Consider the following 20,506-nt stretch of genomic DNA (forward strand, 5'->3'; position numbering starts at 1 on the left):
TTTTGCAGGCAGACAGACGGACGGGGCAAAAACTATATGCCTCCGAATCTTCGATTGCGGGGGCATAAATATAGTCTGAAACAAAATTTTACCTCACTTGGCATCAATTAGCTATTACTGCATATGTTTAAAAAGAAAGTCTTCAATAGTTTTTCTTACGACCTATCTCAATTGTATTTGTGCTACCGTTCACATTGTTAAGTTTACATTATGTCAAAGAAGTCACATATCCATATTGGAATTTTGGACTTTTTATAGATCTATACTCTTTCCGCTGAGGTCACGACCCTAGGACCTGTTATTCAAAATGGCGCCGGGTAAACACCGGTACTTTGAACGAGAAACAATCAATACAGGCTTGATTTTTCTAAACTTAAATTTTTCTGAAATATATAGTATTTATAACTATGGTATGACTTACGAAATGAAACAGTATTCAAATTTATTTTAAAAACAGACACGATCAAATTAGGGTAACGGCTAATGGACCTCCGAGGATATATATGGGAGGAATAAGAAATTTCGTTCTAGGACTTTGTTTGCTTTTTATTTATCCCTTCCGTCTCGATTACGATATAGAGATATTTTTTATAAACGTATAACTATTCAATATCTGATTGGTTCCTTGATTGTTTATAGTAAATTATTAATTTCCGAAAATTGGTTTTACCCTTTTTACCCAAAATTCCTTTGACCTCTGGTATTGAACTGCATCAGACCATTCTCGTCGAAAATTCAGTATTTTGGAAATCGTACGTGGCCTTGATGTGAACATTATTCAGACTAACCTTTACTGATCTCTACAACTATCATAAAATCCACCGATTTCCAGAAATCCTTTGTTAAAATCAGTCTAAACATTTAAATATAAGAGCCTTGTAACTTATATGAATTGTTAACTACGGAGGGCATGCGGAGCCAAAGATTTATTGTAAATCTTTAAAAAGCATTATTTCATTTTAAAACAGAACAAAAACATACTTGTTGTTTGCTGAATACGTAAATATACCCTTGCTTACAGATTTACAATAACATTTCAAACAATTTTGAAGGAACTACTTTGCGAATTTTATTTTAGGTCACAGCTCGTCACAACATACGATGGGCCGTTAGTGTAATACATGACATTGTATTATATTCTAATTGATCGCCTCAAAGAATTTAGGTAATTGTAAGAAATAAACAAAATTACAATGTTAAAAAGTTTACTGGAAAAGAACATGGTTGGTCACGTGATCAACTCTTGTTTATTTCTTTAAAAAATCAAGATCGAAGTCTAAATTTTGACTGAAGTTTGTTCTCAGTTTATGGTCTTAAGGACTAGTCATATATTTTATTCATTCAAGTTCTAAGGCGACCATAAGTTGAGCCAAACATCTACAATTTCAAAGTCTTGGCTCGTCACATGTGGAGGTATAACTGAAGTGTACTGTGCGTGTGCATGTGGCAAGTTGCACTTCGACGTCAGAGTGACCTCATCTACATTTTCTCTATGCTTTACTCGCCTCATCATTTCAGTGAATGGAAACTAACCTTGTTCAATAAACATTTTGCATGTTTGCACACATGCTTCATTTTACCCTTTTATGTATAGCGTATATTTCTACCAGTTTTTGAAACCGAGCCTTGATTGACGTTTGGATGAAATTTCAATTTCGTACGTAAAAAATGTGTACTTTTATGGCTCTGAAGATGACCTGACTCCTGATATTTTGAATATCTCTAGGTAATACTACTTCGAATAACAGGGGTGTGTAGCTTTTATTGTCCCACGACACAATATCCGCATACTCTCAGAAAAACACAAATCAATGATATTTTGATGTATATTTTTATTTTGCTTTCTTTGCCATTTGGCAAAATCTATCAAGAACACAGGTAACCTGGGATCACCAAGTCTTTCCAAACATCCACACTGAATTTCGACATTTATCAAGTCCTCACTTCTGTACAGTGTTATAATTATTCAAATTATGTCATCACAGAAAAAAAAATACAGCGTTATCAAATAACAATCTTTTGTAGACTGTCGAACCTAAATCTAACGCTAGAACTCAATAACCTGTGGGAAATAATCAAACATGGATTTCCTTACCTAAAAATCACTTTTTAAATACAGTTTTCAGAACAACTAGAATACAGATTAGTTATGGATTTCACAAATTTTATCACCATCTGTCTGGCGTCTTCAACATTTTGTATACTGTACAAAGGTCAAAAGTTCAGAAACCTTCACTCATCACGCATGCGTCACAATTACTTTTTAAAGTTAACTCATCTGATCACATATTCTATAAACCAAATAACTATCACTTCATTAAAAAAAATAATAATTACAAAGATCTATTCTTAAACACTAAAACTACACATTACAATCTATATTTGTTCCCAGTGCACATTGTTTGCATGGAGATGTTGGGGGTGGTATGTTGTGTGTTTTACCCCAGCAGTGAAACAACGGAAGACACAAATATTGTTCAATAAATAAACATGCACATAACTATTGACCGGTGAAAAATAAATTCCGCAGAAAATCCCTATTTGCAATATAATGTCAGCAGGGGGCAAAAGTACGCTAAGCAGCACCGTAAACTTGTTACCATAACTACAAGTGTCTCTCACACAAAAGTTGATGATGTGGTAACCAGCTAGACATAAAATTGTCTGATGTAAAGAAATAACAAGTTAAATAAAATGTACAACAATTCTGTAAGCTTTCATAATAAAATAACAAAAAAGCAATACATGTATATAATTGTATGTATATAAATCAGTATCTATATGTACAAATAAACTAATTGTTTGTATACAAAGCGATTTTTGAAACACTCAACTAAACTACTTGCTATTCAACATAATATGTATATAATCTTTATATGGATAATTGAAATGCGTAATATTCATTGACTGCGTCTCAGTTACTTTCAATGCGTAGCAGGTATTACAAGCACTTATTCTTCCCTAGAATAACAATCATATAAAGCCATTCACAATGAATATCTTTTTTCTCGAATACACCGCCCTATGTTTACAATAAGCAAAACGAGGTAGAGAATTCTATATTACGTGATATGTTGTTTGATTATCGATGAGATTCGACTAGACTTTCCATGCGCAAGACTACTTGCAAAAATTCAAGACTTTGAAAGTTAAATGCATGAGTCAATAGCAGCTAACTCTACTACAGCCTTCGCCAATAATTTGGATATATCTATATATTGTAAATGCACCATCCTTTCTATCTGTGAAATAATTTGGATTTCTTATCAATGTTTACAGGATTTCTGATGCATTCATGTCTTTCTTCACAGATGATAAACAGTTACATTCAACAACACCAAAATGCTTCTGACAGTGGAATGCCTAACATAATAATTTACAACACAATATTTTAAGTATTTAAGCAACTATGCTTTTAGGGCGTGGTTCGGCACCTTTGAGATGGAAGTTCTGAAGGTGATATTCTAGCGCTGTCGGAGAGGGAAAATTCTGGTTACAAAGGTGACACATGGTCTTCCAGGCTGAGTTCCAGTTATCCCCGGGGGTGGGGGAGGGCTTACTGTTATTTTTTGGTGATGTAGATGTATTTGTCTTCATACTCAAGTCTAGCTCTCCCGAGGAGGTTATATTTCCGTTCGTATCGCTTTTTCTCCAAGACACAGCTTTACCTTCGCTGTCTGTAACCTTGGATCGTGGTGAGGTCAGATGATCAGCGTTGAGCGGTAGTGGTGGCATGTGCCCCATGCCACTGGCCAGACTCTGAATGACAGATATTTCGTTCATCTTGTGAGGGGGGACTCCATTCATGAAGGGTGGAAACTGGAATGGAAAGAAATCCGGGGCTCTTGGTGGAAAGCCTCCCTGCATGTAGGGATTCTCTTTGTGCGTCATCATGAATGGAGGCTCGATCGACATTCTGCGCCCACGACGAGAGGGACTGTTGTTCCACATGTGAGTCCCCATATGAACTTTTAAGTTCCCTTTTGTTGTAAAAGCTTTGCCACATACCGTGCATTTGAAGGGTTTATCTCCGGTATGAGTTCTGATGTGAATCTGCAGGGCACTGGCGCTTGAGAAACCCTTCTGGCAAACTTGGCATTGGTGCTTCAGTGGAGTTCTTCGCAAAAACGGCGAGTTATCCTGTGAACCATTAGAGACGTTTCCTCCATTATTTGTATAATTACTTCCACTGCTACTAGAAACAAAAGGTGCACTGCTCTGTCGCTCCTGGTTATTGCTTTCACTGACTTTAGGCGACCCCTGTTTGTGTGGCTGGTCCTCCGTTTTTTTCTCTTCTGTTACTGAGTCGTTGGAGTTTTCAAGCGTTTCAAATGCTTCATCATTATCCAGATTTTCGCTGCTGTTGCTGTTGTTGTTGAATGAGTTAGGTAGGTCGCGTATTTTGTGCGTAAGCATGTGCTGCTTCATATTTCCCTTCGTGGTAAAGGATCTGTCACAGACTTCGCACTTAAAAGGGCGCTCTTTGGTGTGACTACGGTAGTGAATGTCCAGAGCACTACGACATGCAAAAGTCTTGTAGCATATATTACAAGTAGTGGTCAACTTGTCTCCGCTCATCATGAATCCGTTGATAGAATTTCCACCATCACTGTTCACGGACAAAGCTGGCGTCCCTGGTTTGCTATCGTCTGCTGATCCATTTTCCTCCGAGTCGGATACATCGCCATTGTCGTCCATTTTTTTCTTTTCCACTTGAGGGTGTGGAAATCCATTTAGACCAAAAGGATTATATCTATGACTTGCCATGGAAGAATCAATAGCTCGTACACGTTCTTCAAGGGCAGCAAGAGAAGTGTTGTATGGAGGTATCGGTCCCATTCCTAAGGAAGGGGAAAACAAACTTGCGGAGTGGAATCCTGAATTGCTCTCGTCATCCGTGTTTGGAGAGGCAGATCTGGCGGAACCTTTAGAACTGTCAGATTTTGTTGAATCCGGACGTAAGGGGCGATCTTTTATATTGTTTTCTTTATTATTTCCATCGCTTCCATCCTCATTTGTCTCGTCCACACGCCCACTGTCATTCTGTCGTAGCTCTCCCTCGCTACGATTTTGTTCGTCGTTGTAATCATCATCCATATCCCTTGAAACATCTCTATCCTCCATTTCATCTTCGTATTCCTTGCTTCGTTTCATCTGATACGTTGGGGATGTTTTGCTAAGGTCTAGTTCTCTTTCAGGCCCGGGTCTGAAGGAAAGATCAAATGGTCGATGACCCCATTCCATTGGCCTCTGAAAGTTTCCAAATGCTTTAAAATGAGACATATCTGGCATCGGTGGCATTCCAGGCAAGCTTGCGTGGCTTCGTATATGCTGCTGCAGAACCAGCAGGTTTGTAAAGCTTTTGTGACAAACTGGGCATTGGTGCATCATCCTGATTGGGGGTTTCATTCGATGAACACCCATGTGAGTTTTCAAATTTCCTTTCGTTGTAAAGGCCCGTCCACAGATCTTACATTTGTATGGTCTTTCACCAGTATGGATGCGATAATGCATCTGGAGGGCGCTTTTACAGCTAAGAACACGGTGGCATATAACGCATTGGTTTGGATCCGATACTTTGTTTTCTAGATTGTCTACGAGTTGTTGTAGCTTAGACGTCTCTGAACGATCGATTTCCATATACTGCTCTAGACTTTCGTCATGGTCAATCAGTTTAGTTGGCAAGATTGAATCACGTGAAGAGTAACTACCAGCAGAGGGCGTCAAAGGAGGAGGTGGAACAGACGGGACTGGTGAAAGTAGAGGGAATTGACTAGACTGACGACTCATTTTGGGCTGGGTCTCAATCGGACTGGATGCCTCGCGCTTCACTGCAGAAGACACTGGTGTCGTGACCGCTGTATCAGTTACATTGGGTGACTTGCGCACCGGCGCTTCACTTGCTGTCTGCGCAGTGGGTGTGGGACTGGTTTGAGAGTGACTGGAGGAAGACGCAGCACTCGAGGAACTCTGCTCTCCACTATGAGAGGGTCGTGGTGGAAAATGCGGTGTTGGTCTGGGTCCGAACATAGAGTTGGAGTAAATTGAGGACATCATAGAAGAAATTGACATAGGTGGAGCTGATGTGAACATTCCTCCTGGAAGTGGAAGAGGTGGAGTCGGCGTTGTTGGGAAGGGGGATCCAATCAGAGGCATTGATGGTATTTTGTCCAGATGTTCTGGGACTGGGTGTGGATTCATCTTAACATGAGGATACTTGGCTTTATGTCTCTCGAAGTGAACCTTCAAATTTCCCCTCGTTGTAAAGCGATTTCCGCATATGTTGCATTTAAACGGCCTCTCGCCTAAAATAAAAAAAAGAAACAATTTTGAATTGTCAACATAAACTGAAATTTACAAGCTTTAATTTTTAAAAATTTGTGTTCGTTTAGAAGTGGTCTAAACAATTTTGAGTTTGAGGAATAAACTATGCATAAATTACACATATTGTAACTCATCATCTAAAATTTTTACACATTCAAATTGGACATTTTACTATTTTTCAACCTGTTTTAAACAATAAACCCTCCACTGGTAAGCATCATATTACAAAGGAAGTGAGCTGTTTTTTGTCCTATTCACATGTGGAATGATTAATCTACATTCACATGTACAGCATATGTGTTATGATGTAAGGTTGAAATAAAACGTGGCTGCAATTTAACAGTTTTGGAAGGATAATTAATCCAAGGTTTTCAACGCCATAAATCAGCCAGTGATTTTCAAAAGTGATCTTAAGTGTCTAGAGTGCTTTGCTAAAATCCAGAACGCACATACAGTGTACATGCTCAAAATGGCACTTCTTTTTGCTAGTGATTAATAAAGAATTTAATCTTTCATTTTACTATAGCTGATATCAAAAGTGTTCGTATATTTATATTTCGTGTTTATAATTTTCTTACTTTGAGTCATAAAAAATGCCACTAGCGCCAGTGTTCGACTCAATTCAGGAGGGGTTCAAATTCGATAAGATAACAAAAAAAAAAACACTTTCTTATGACAAAAGGCATAAATATTTATTTCTCAATAAAACATAACTGAACCACTCTGTAAAATACCAGCACTGAGTCTGTCACCAAAGGCGAGGTCAAAGAAATAAGACTATTTTATTAATAAGACAAAATGATTCATAACACTAATATTATTTTAACTTCTTTTAAACATTCAAAATTAACAAGACTAATAAGTTTGATCATGTTGATTACGTTAGACCTCGTTATCACATTTCTATTACTGACTCCTGATTAGGGATAAAAGTATGAAAGGCGAATTGATATGATGAATGAAATGCTTAAGCCGGAAGACAAACATTAATATGATATATTTATAATCCTCGAACCCCCACATAATTCTAATACCATTCTTAAGCTGGGATCTGTTATGCAATTTTGATAATTTAGGTTAAGGCGACATTTTTGTGTTATAAATTCAGAGAGGCACTGAAGCGGAGAGAGCCCCCAGTTGCTGGACCGTGATGGACAACGCAGATGTCCACTAAAAAAGAAAGCCCTTAATTGTTTTCATCATATCTTTCCACAGGGATTGGTTGGTTAAAATGTATTAATTAAAGATGAACAAACACAGATGGATTCTTGTTTCAATTTTTCGTCTTTTATGAGAGGTGTAGATAATATACGTGGTAAGTCGCGGGTGTTTATCCAAATTATCTCCCAGAAAAGAAATGTTTGCGTTTGTTATAAACCGGACCACGGTGTATGAAAATGAATATCTTTAAGTAAATAGCTACCCATTGATCCAATTTCCTCACATCTGAATTAAAAACTATAATCAAATATATACAAATATTGTCGTTGACCCTCTGGCATGAGTTTATGACTGGCATTAAACGTATTTCTAAAGATTTTCCAGCACCGGTTATGTAATTCTTGTTGATCAAGCGCTAAAATCTATCTACCTCACAAGCATAAAAGATATCGAATTACTGGATTCTAAAATGACCATTTCAATCTGGGATATTAGTAATTGAATTTTTACAACTTTTCTCGCATCCACTTCGATATGAAATAACAGTTTCTTTTGACCAAGTCTGCGGCTGACTTTAATTAGTTTTCAACTTTTTATGACCCGTTTCTTAACTTTGTAAATTGGCGAGAAAATAATAACTCTTCGATTCTTGTCCAAGAGATAATTCCTTCTGTGAATCATACAGCAAAACTCTTCAAAGACCTGGACATGACAGCACTGTAATTACCATTGGTCAGCTTCAACTGACCGTAACAAATTATACAACATCCCTTTGGCCGTATCCAATCCTTTATAAGCCTGTCAGATTTTATTTGATGCCATAAATAATAAGGGGAAGATATTTTAGTCACTTCGTCTCAGTGTTAAATTCATCTTGGGTTGGAGTGAAAATTGGTCATTATGTTCGGCAACGACAAAGGGGGCAATCATTTTGTCAAATTTCTCCCGAGGTGAAGCTGACCTCTACTATTGTAAAAAAGCAATTTTATAAAATGACATTTATGATAATGACGGTCCGAGAGGTTTTGTGGAAGACGGCTTTTTTTGAATTTATGAGTCGAGAAGGATGTATCAAATTTTGTAGCGTAATTACCATTGATATCATAAAAATCACAGGTGCGAGTTGATTCATAAAATACTCGGCTTATACATTCCGAGAGATCTGTAGCTACTTGTTCAGATTCTTTCAAAATATTAATTACAAAATTAATTCAAGCCTTCAATTTTATTCAAATTATATATGCTTCTCCTGATAAAAAAAAAATGCTGCACGAATTTCTTGATAGATAAATTTTTATTGCCAAGGAACGTTTTGTGAAATAAGCCTCTAAAGGCTGAGGAATCCCATGTCTTATACGTTACAAGATAAACAGCAAATTAATATGTCTCTTTAATAAGAAAATTCCTACATTTTATTATGGTGTCTGATCCCATAATTCTAGGATATTAATACAGCAGACTCACCTTGTACGTACTGATTCATACAAAATGGAGCACCTTTGCTTTTTAAAGTTGAAAATAGCCTTCTATCGACATCACAGGAAAACATTATAATTCTAATGTAAATTTTAGAGTTATTGCCATATAGGAAATTCAATCAAAAGGAATTATAATTGTCAGAACCCCCTTTCCTTCGCTTAAAACGATACAATGCCAATATTCGCTTCTTTCAACCCAACCCATCAAAGATACTCTTGGTATTTAAGAAATATTACTAGAATGGTTATATTCTATCTGCATACAAAGTTTTGATAAATAAAGAAAAGGAAATGAGATTTAAGTTATTAAAACGTTATTTCACTGTCTCTTTTGGTTTAATGCCTGTCCAGTTTTTTTTAATCATCTGTGCGAGGTCCATAACGGCAGGTGTAAGGAGTATCCTTTCTTATCCCCGTGACCTATGCTTTTCACAAAGAGTCCAGCGAGAATATTGAGTAATGCGTTGCCCTTGTAAATTTAAAGGCGAATCGTGATTAAAAGATGGGCTTCAAATGAAACTGTCCAGCAATACTCAATCACTCATTTTCTCCATGAACCGAAACGAAAATGAAGTCACAGCAACCAATAAAATTAACATACAAAGAAAACTTGCATGATATATTGTATTGGCCTAAAATAGACAATTAAATGGAAATAATATTATTATGCTTTTTTCTGCAGGAATAAATTTTGTGACGCAGGCGACTCTGCCACACTGTATTGGCAAACTCCGTTAGGAATCCGACACGCCAATTCTCTATCCTAGACCAACACATTTCGAAAAAAAAAAAACTGTCTTTCATAATAAAGTGAAGACATTATCACTTAATTCGATTACAAGTAAAAAAGATATTGCATTCTGAAAAGTCTGTAATATAAATTGCACCTTCTACTGGCAAAATTACTGGATGATTTTTCTTGCCTGTCCAGGAGTAACAGGGTTTCATTAGTTATCGAAGAACCATAAATTGTTTAAGAATTAGATTACAATGTTGGGGACAAAAAAGATAAATTTCTTCAAGAATTGTAGAATCGATACAACAAAAAAAGCAGATCCTCTTTTCATCATGTTCATTGCGTCGTGTCAATTTTGGCGGCAGATGACACCAAGGGTCGTCTGCTAATTAGATTCACGGGACGATGAAGAACTCGTAGCGTCCATGTTACTTGTAAATTGCTCAAGATTATGATGCGGTGTTTGCGATATTAGGTGAATTATAACTCAATTCTCACACAATTGTTAAGAAATTCTGACGTAAAATTGATAATTTATGACTGACATTGTCAAACTCAACATTGGTGATGGTGTTGTAAAATCATCAATTTGGGCATTCCGGTTTTTACATGTCGTTTTCGCGTACTCATTTAATACAATTATGACAATATAAAATATTTTCCCAGACGAATAGTGCGAAACAGTTGTGAGAAGAGGCCAAAGGACATATGGCATGGTTACATACGCAATTCTAGACCTACATTTCTACCGATTCAAACTGCAGACACCCTGGAAAAAATAGCTCCATACCTATTTTTATTTTTTTTTTTAAATTCTTGTTTGTTAATCGAACACTCTTAAAACTGTTTAAAAGAAGTGCTTTCAGTTATCTCTTAAGCTTGACAGATTTGATTGATATATTCCCTATATCAGTCTTGTACTCTCTGTGTAGGACTATCCATGTATACAAGAAATACGGTGGTTGCTATATAGAATTATTTTATGACAAAAATGAAATATTTAATCAAATACAAGCAAGTAGGTGAATGTTCAATAAATCATTTCTGCAGCTAGTTACAAGTGAAATTTACATGACGTTTTCGTAATAAAAATAGCAGACCCATCATTTCTAAATCAATTTATGGAAAGTTAACCTGTGCGCTCGAAGAGGCTTGAAGACATAAATCATATTTTTCAATATTCAGATGTCATAGCCGACTATGGAACTAATAATTTTGAACTGGGTGATATCATCTCCTTTATCAAATGATTTACACCGGAATAACTTCACCTGTAATTGCTCAGCAACACATTTACAGCCCAGGAAAAAGTGAGACTGTTCTAATTTAACTGCACAATTTAAGACCCAAACCTCATCATAAAACAAGCATACATTTTCTTCATTAATCCCCAATCCTTTTTGCTTTTCTTTGATATAACAGTTTTTAATTCCCTATAGGCTATGTGTTATAGGTTACATTGCTCATTTATTATCAAAGTTTATAACCAATATCATACTTCCACATCCACGAGCTGGTTTTTTCCTACAGCACATTGGCAGAAAAATAAAATTAATTAATATCAAAAGGCAATTTGTAGCCCCAGTCCCTAGTTTTAAATGCATATTTCAAGTTCCTCCCAGCTAAATAAAGGTTTTGCAAATGAGCAGACACTATTACAATGTAGAGGATTCTGAAATATGTTTATGATGGTATCAAACAGCACATAACAAACAGTTCATCTTGAATTTGGCCCACCCATCTTACACAAACTTAATCATATTGTATTATAATAAAAACTTCTTTCTTAATATTTTTAATTATTTAAACACTCTCAATTTCACACCTTTTCCTTTCTCTCCCTCTCTCTCTCTAACTTTTCCTACAGAGATAGTTTTGCCAGCATTACTTATTGGTTCAGCATTGGGTTCCTTTGGCCCAACAAAGACGTGAGAAGACCTCATTTCTTATTAATAATCAAAGTTGTTATAATAGAGGCCACATGTACTGGACAGGGGTGAGAACACCCCATCATCATTATAGGAAATAATGCAGCTCTCTAATCAGTTTGATATTACACTATGACATGTAATGCTTTGTCCAGAAAATCACCTAAAAGGTCAAAATTACTGACCAATAATGGGGGCTGGGCATGAGTTACACAGTGCACTATATGTAGATTGTGTGTGTATTTGTATTGGCATCCATTAAGGTCATATGAATGCTGGATATATATTGGTGCATCTCACAGTAAATGTGGATACTTTAAAGTGAAAAAGTGGATATAAACAGATATCTACCTGTGTGAGAGCGGATATGGATTTGCAGGGCACTGTCACTGCCAAAGACCTTCTGACATAGACGACACTTGTGGCGGAAAAATGGGTCATCACTGACATACTGCGAGCGCTCAACCACTGCAAAAAAGAAAAAAGAAAATATCATTACAAAAAAGTTTTCAACTACTGCAAACTGAAGAAAATATTGTCTGAGCAAGGGCTCAATCACTGCAAACAGAAAATAAAATTGTCTGAGTGCACACTCAAAAAAAATTGTTTGTCCGAGTACTCAACCACTGCATAGAGGAAAAATATCATCTGAGCGAGCATCAACCATTACAAATAGATTAGAAGTTAAACTTGATTGTTGATCAAGTGCTCAACTTCAGCAATAGAGGAAAATTTTGAGGAATCTTCACAAGTGCACCTTTCATTATAAATTATTTACTGTTTTCCACCTCTATTTTTTATTTCAGTGCAGTATGATACATTCCATGAGATGTCTAGTTAGTGGTAATTTATTGAAAAAACAATAAGTTTTGTATGTCATGACAGCCACAATGCAGGCAAATGAGAGTTATGTCCCTTGTAACCCTATTTTTTCACCTGAATTATATCTGCAAGGCATCCCAAAAATATGACCCAGTTGTTTATTCAATTCGAGAAAGATGCAATTTATTTTGACATCAAAATGAATCATATAGTGAATTTTATTTCCGAAATGACATTTCTTAGCATCTGTTGGTGGTGATTAGCAGAGATGAAAATATCTAAAGAAAATTCATTATTCCGCTAATCTCTACAAAAAGTCTTTGGTATTTGCTTTAACAGTTATATCTTCAAACTGCTGACAAAACACTGGTGAATTTAATGATAAAATCTTACTGTAAATTCATTGTCATCTTAACATGGCTAAAACTGATTTTTCTGTTTTCATTCCAAACTTCTGAAGAATGGAGCTTTCCAAGAAATCTGTCAGATTAAAGCTATGATGAATCTCAAAAAAACCAAGCTTTCAAAAAAAAAAAAATAGGCTAAGAAAACTTTTATGTTTATATTTTGGTTATAATAAAAACATATGAAGCAATCATTACTCAACTTAAAAAGACAACTTTGGTTCTTCATAATCAGAACTAATCTACTGAAGAAATATGAAACACATATTTCAAATATCAGGAACTTGATGTATGAAAATGATTATAAATAAAATAGATGTGTCCATCTGATACAAAGTTCTCAACACCCCACAAAATGGCCTGAAGTTCTCCAACTTGCAGATGGTATCTTGTGATTATTTCCAAACAATCCCTTCTGAGAATCCCAATACCTATATCATCAACAGCTAGCAGAAAAATCATGGCCTTTGAACATATGTTCCTCCATATCAAAGTCCCTGTGAATTGCATCCTTTAACAGATCATTAAGCCAGCAGTCTCGGCCCAATGAGAGAAGAAACACTTGACAATAACATACATAATATGTGTGATCTGGATCCGATCAAAGCTTTTTTTGTACACAATGACCCTTATCATGTCACAGTTTTGAAAAATAAGGAACCTGCATTTAATGTTCCATTGTCAGACTTCTTATTGCATGTTCTTTTTGGTAAATCCAATGATAAATCATTTCTCTTTATTTCTTCCATCAAGAATTTTTTTTTAATTTTTCCTCTGTTTTGTCATGAATTGATTTTCATTTTCAACAATTTTTAAGTTTTTTTTTTAAATAAAATTTTGTACACAGAAAAACTTCAAACACTAAAATGTAAAAATTATCTACTGGCATCTACTTTTAAAAAAAGGGCACCTCTCGTAAATCTCGTCTAATAACTAGCCCGTTTATGAATAATGATAGAAACATGGCCATCTTCCAGTGCTCGTAAATTTTTGAAGGATTTGACTGACATCACCACACAGCTGAGTTTGAAATCTAAAGCTATAAGTCTGTCAAAATTTTCGTGATATCGCTGATCATATTTTCTCCTCTCATGATGTGTCAGTCTTATAATATATAATGAGGAGGTCCGCAGCCTCCTTAACTCTGCAAACCCCCAAGAAACACCAACTGCTGGTAATTTTCTTTTTCTATTCTTTCAAAGTCATGACAGTGCAAGGAATGTGACCTCCTGTTATCAGTGGTTAATATTTTTGGTTCTTTTTCTACCCAAAAATAACATCATTTTCATGTTTCTTATCCAATATTATTCATCATCGAGATATAAGTAGATTTCTTGTGTTACATTCTCAACAAATTTTGCAAAACAAGAAGTTCAGCTGTTTTTTTAATTGAATTAATCAAATTTAATATAAAGAACCATCCCAAGCATTAATCATTTGAAAAAGTAAGAAAAAACTAGATGCATATGATCTTCTTACGTACATGAACTTTAAAAACAATAAATATGTGCATTTATTTATCTTTCGTTCACACATTTTTGTTCAGAGGAGAAAAATGGAGGTCAAAGAAGAAAAAAAAGGGTGACTCTAATTTTATGTAACTTAAATTTTGGATTATATCTGATTTATACAAAGTGCTATAAATTCAAGTGGTGGAATTTCTCAAAGAATTCAAAAGGCCTGTATATCTTCAAACTTTTTCATCACATTGAAAATGCAATCTCTTGAGTTTCGCACCTCGACAGGGTTTCTTTGATAGCAGCAGATCTCTAGGAGTGGATTATGTTGAGGATGCTGTGTGTGGCATACAAGGGGTTAGACTACAATTTGTATCTCCCAGCAGGAAGAAACAGGCATTGTGATACAGCCCAGGAAGGGTCTGGCTATCATAATTCTTCCAGTTTACACACCATTGACAAATTAGCTCAGTAGTGTTCTAACTATTACAGGAAGTAATTCCTCTTCTTCATCTGCAGCCAGCTCCATGGTAACAGTAGGAGCCATGTCACATGACATTTAGAATACCAATGACTTAAAAAAGTCCTCAAATAAAACATTCCTGACTTAATCTACAGAATATTAAAAATTAAGTAAGTATTTTCTTTCCTATTACCACAACACTTCTTTAGAGGAAACTCCTAGTACAATGTAGCATATTGCTTTGTATTGCACATGATTTGTACACATAAAAAACCAGTCTGACAAGCAACGAAGATTAATGATAATAAATGATCATATTTACGTCTGAAAAAAAAATATAAAAGATACAAGGTTGTTTATCATAACCCTAACTGAATCCAAACAAAAAATTTATAAATATCCTTTACACAAGAATATCACTCAAATTCAAGGATGCAGAAAGTTTGAAATGGTTAATCACGGATGCCTTGCCTCCTAATAGGAAGACGGTGCATTCTGGTACAAAGATTTATAACTCTAGTCGAGCAGAAAATATACCTATTGTTCTGGTTATTTCCTATCTGTGTTGAATATCACAGAAATTTTATATTTTAATCACCGTTAAACTCTGAACAAAACCATTAAGTCGACCAGGGTCATGACCCATGAAGATGGAAAGAAAGAAATTGTACCCAAGAAAATTAAAATTTCTAACCTTGATGAAATAATGTTACCTTTTTTCATGTTATCGATAATTTAATAAGCAAAGCCATTGAAGCGGGAGATTAGCTGTAGATATAGATCGACAGATACATCTCATAAAGGTTTAACTCCAGACATTGCTACAGAACTTTGATCCTGGTTGTTTACTAGTTAAAGTGTTAAGATGACCAAAAAAATGGCGGCCATCTGTCATACGTCTTCATAACCCAAATGACAAATGGTCAATGGACATGCAAGGCTCTCCCTAATCTCAACAAGGCCTTGATTCTTTAGAATCACAGCTTACAATGGCCTGCCGTATTGTTGATAATCCTATCTTGTCTGTCATGTCAGAGGTCTGCAGCTCAGTGACACTCTGTGCCATGAGCTGGATTAAGACAAGATGATATGGATACCCCAAGTCAAAGGAGGATCTTTCATCATTACTGGGCAATTTATCATAATTATACTTATATCATCATACACCAAACTATCAATTCTAGTTCAGAATTTAGAAAATTATATCTGAGATGTACTGATAACTCAGAGGGGGGTTAAACACAGCACCAAATATAAGCAAGTGGCAATTCAGGAGTCTTATACAGACATTCTGGATTCTAGTAAGTTTCTTCTTGCTCCTCATTTGCCCAGATATGACAATTTTACCACCAACCAAATCCCTTTAATAATGTCTAGCATATGTCCTTTTTAATATATGTTCAAAATTCAATTTCCTGTGTCATTTAAGTAGAGAATGAAAAAAATCAAGATTAAAATGCTCATAATATAACTGCTCTGAAATACCTCTCAAATTTCCAATTTCTTTCAATTTTTTTGTTCTCTTTTCATATCAATTCCAACTATAATTTGCCAAGTATGATTCAGATATACCAAACTGACAGTAGGAACAATAAAAAAAATTATTTTATTACACGATATTTATAGAGACAAGATCATGCACGTATATAAGTATTATGATTTAACCCTCTCTGGGGGCAGATAAAGCTATGAATTTCTGAAACTTAATATTCCCATACTAATAGATTTTTTTATACAATTTTATAATGTTTTATCTATAAGCCATTGTATAATATTAAAATCTAATTTGGTTCATGCAAATTGGTATCAGACTAAATTATTTTTTGTATGACTTTAAGAGATGGAGCTAATGGCAGGCCTTTGTTATTCCTGATGATATATTTTACATTAAATTTTCATTAAGTTACTAAATTTCTTCATAAAACAGAAACATTCTGAATTCTCAAAGATAATTGTCTTCAATTAATATTCATGAAATCTCTGGCTCATCACTTGGATACTGTGTGTGTAATTTGATTCATCCAAGGGACGTTACTCTTTAGATTGGCACTTTAAGGACAAATGATACTAAAAAATTATACACATAGAAATGTTTGAAATAATTTGTACAGGTTTTGTTTTATATTGCTAAAATTAACATCTATATTTATCACAAAGTTTTACTTTAAAGTACAACTTTGCATTTACCCCAAAATCTACATTTTCATATGTATTTTGAAATTTAATGCAAAAACATGAAACAAACAAATTCCCCAAATATTTTCTTACAGTTTTTCTGGACATTATTTCATGTATTTATGATTGATTTGAATTGTTGTGTAGTCACATAATAGGGAATCCAGTGCATTCACAGAAAAAAAATCCAACTTCCCATCATGCTTCAACAATTTTATTATTTTTAGCATATCCTATGTCCTTATTCTAAATAATTCAGTATAAAAAATTCTCTCTCAAAAGTTGGAGAACATCATCCCCAAATCAAGTTTTCTAGGAAATTACACAATTAAAATAATGAAATGAAAGAGCCAGTTTTTACTCTGTAAATTGCTTGAAATTAGGCAGAAAATGTGGTAGTCAAAGTTGGAAGGCATTCAAACATATTACTTAAAGTTTATATAACTGCAGGTGCAAAATGCTGCACATAATGCCTGAATCAAGGAGTGAAATGATTTTATTTACAATGAGATATCTGCGAGTTATCAACCATTTCCTTTCTTCAAAAATAATACAACTATCATAAATAACGGGGAGAAATGCTGGCTTAGACAAGTCTGCCAAGGGTATACCATCAATCATAAAAAAGTCTCTCCTGTTCTAATTCCTTCACAGATCTCAAGATTTTAACTTTCATATCTGTTGTCTGATATATGAACAAATAACACTTGGGAAAACAAAGGTATATATTTCCTGTCCGTATCTTTTTCCCCTCAGGGGCCCCAATTTTCTTTTTCAATGAAGGAACTCATTAGAATTTATAAACAGAATTTGTAATTTCATACATATGGTAGAAATATCAAACAAAAAATGAAGGAAGAAAATTTAGCATGCCAAGCATTTAATCTTATATGTTTAGACTGCAGTCTGAGAAATACCAGGAAAGCACACTCAAGACAAAAATGCATCTATTGTCTAGTGCAAAACCTCCTTGAAAAAAAAATCATTTCATAAAAGGGAATCAACTCTTTTTCTTAGGAAAGCACACTGAAGAAAAGGTAAATTTATTAATTGTTTGCAATGAAGACTTCCTTGCAAAGAAAAAAAAATATAAAGGGGAAACAACTCTTATTTATTTTATATTTTATTATTTTATATACTTTCAAATTGACATTATATAGAAAAGGTTTTGGCATCATGCAAAGTCATTTTTCACAAGATATTACTGTAACATAATAAATAATTTTCAACTGAAACCTTGGTGTCTTAGAAACATTCAGATTTCAGATGCAGACACATTCATCAAAATGAATTTTCAGTATTACAATTGGATTACAAAAAGAAAGATCCGGACCCACAGGAATATGTGAAGTAACACATGAATTATTATATAAACATAAGACAAGTAATAACCGAATTATTATCCATATTGGGACGTGTTTACATAATGTAGCATTACTATAAAATGCTGTCTTATTCAGTCTTGCCAATATAATGGTGTGAGATGTCATTAATAATTCATAATATCTATGCATTTTTACACTTTTAATATGGCTAAGAAATTTTTACAATTTTTGCCATAAAAATATCATAGGGAATATGATTAATATTTCATCAAAAATTGTCTTCATTTCTGATAAAAGTTGTTTCTTTTAGTCTGTGAGTCAGCATTTGTTTCCTTGGGGAACATGATACATCTATAAATCTCATAAACTCTGATATCCAGAATTTAAAAAAAAAAACTTACAGAATTGGGAATTGGTCTTATGGCTGATATGCTTTTAACAAATGTTTTAAATATTGCATTTTATTTATTTATTTATTTTAACCTCTTACCATTAAAAAAAAAAAAAGAGGTAACTAATTTTCATTAAAATCTTGGCTTTTCCTTTCACATACTTCAAAATGAAATCACACAAATGGATAAATATATCTCCTGAAAGTAACTAGTAAAGGACCCCTCCTTATTAATGAATTCAGATAAATTAAGAAGTTTTCACTGATACTCAATCAACAGAAAAATAATTTTGTGTAGCCTTAGTAATGATAAACCATTTGCAAGATAACTTTTTTAAAATTCATAACACTCTATTAAAAATTGATGAGACTTAATAACAAGAGAGATTATTCTTTTTCCAGTGAAACTTCTTAAAAAGCCTAATCCAGTACAAACTGTGATGAAAAATACATTAAAGGAGATGTTTTATCCAACTTGGAGAAATAATCTTTGATGTTCATTAAAATCAACATATGGTATAAAACATTACAAAAATTTTCAATTTCCTCTCTCATTTCATATGCCATATATTTTTAATTTCAGCTGATTGGTACCGAATGATGAGTCTTTTGGTATGGTAATGTTGCACACTATTGAAAATAATGAGAGATAACTGTTTTTCTGCTTAGGCATTTTTACATTATTGAAATCAATGTTCATTTCTACATTCATCATAAAGACTATGAGAATCATTAAAATAAAATGAAAACCTCCAATTTAATATCAATTTTCTCTGAGATGAGCCCTGTGTTAACTTAATATGCCGCTGGTCATGCTTTGTCTGGACTTTTCATCCCTGTATTCATTTCTATAAAATTGATTCATATTGAAAACAAATTTCTCACAGGGAAAAAAGTCATATATACATCTACCTCACAATTGACAATGAATGGTTTCCTTTAAAAGAATTGTAATTTAAGACATTTATGTTGGTATGTCTTAAATATTACCATCTCTTATAGATTTAGGAGTGTAAAATAACATTGTTTTACAGACATTCAGATTAGGGGTTTATATGATTGTGAGCATCTCTGTTCTCCTGAAAGGCTAGACAGAGGTGTACCAATCACCTATTATCCACACTCTAATACCTCCCTGATTACATCTTGAACAGGAATCTCAGATGGACCTGCCTAGATCAGAAAATATGTCAGACAATAATAAAATATCAATGATGAATGGCTCAAATATCTCTTTGATTGGATTGAAACTTTTGACACTTTAAATCATATCTCAAACTGCAATCTAAATGTCAAAATTTGTCATAAAATAAAAGATTGCTTGTTTTTTTTTAAAGGAAAAGATTATACCACCCATTAAGAAGAAATTTTTTGTTCCATGGAAAAAATTATGAACTTAGACAGCACTGCTATACGAGTATGACTAAGAACAGCATAGGTTTTTGTCTTTGTTTGTCTTTGATAAAATGCATGATAACATTTACATTGATTTACTATGTGTCATTTCTTCTTATTCAAAATCAAGCATGCAACAGGGGTTATCCTCAAAATAATCATAAATCCCCCTTCCTGTTTCTACCTGTAATGCAAGAATTAGGAGAAAGAATTCAGTCCCTTGTAACATGTGGTCAACCAGTTTTACTGTGATATCAAGTACTGGATCTTTTTGTCAAAAAGAAATCCAAAAATCTTGTAAAACTTTGGGTTACTTTGATCCTAATCACAAGGTCTTCTTAACATCAAAATCAACATGAAAAGAAGTTTTTCATCATAAAATTCATAACTATTCAATTTGTTATTTATTTTTGGTAGAGGACATGATTTTTGATATCCTTAAACATC

At 34.2% G+C, this 20,506-nt stretch overlaps 1 protein-coding gene across 1 annotated transcript in view; it reads right to left on the bottom strand.

Annotated features, from left to right (window-relative positions):
• Positions 1-1,815: 1,815 nt before the first annotated feature.
• The window catches only part of LOC133171962 (sal-like protein 1), a 38,487-nt gene continuing 19,796 nt past the window's right edge, over positions 1,816-20,506 (bottom strand). The window contains exons 3-4 of the mRNA XM_061306759.1: positions 11,979-12,095; positions 1,816-6,305 (exon numbers count right to left, since the gene is read on the bottom strand). Coding sequence (XP_061162743.1) covers positions 3,400-6,305; positions 11,979-12,095 — 3,023 coding nt within the window. The 3' untranslated portion in view covers positions 1,816-3,399. The remainder of the gene's footprint in view (positions 6,306-11,978; positions 12,096-20,506) is intronic.

The sequence above is a fragment of the Saccostrea echinata genome, unplaced genomic scaffold (genome assembly GCF_033153115.1).
Source record: "Saccostrea echinata isolate AGI-Se365-2 ecotype Australia unplaced genomic scaffold, CSIRO_AGI_Sech_v1 ptg000054l, whole genome shotgun sequence".
Taxonomy (NCBI): domain Eukaryota; kingdom Metazoa; phylum Mollusca; class Bivalvia; order Ostreida; family Ostreidae; genus Saccostrea; species Saccostrea echinata.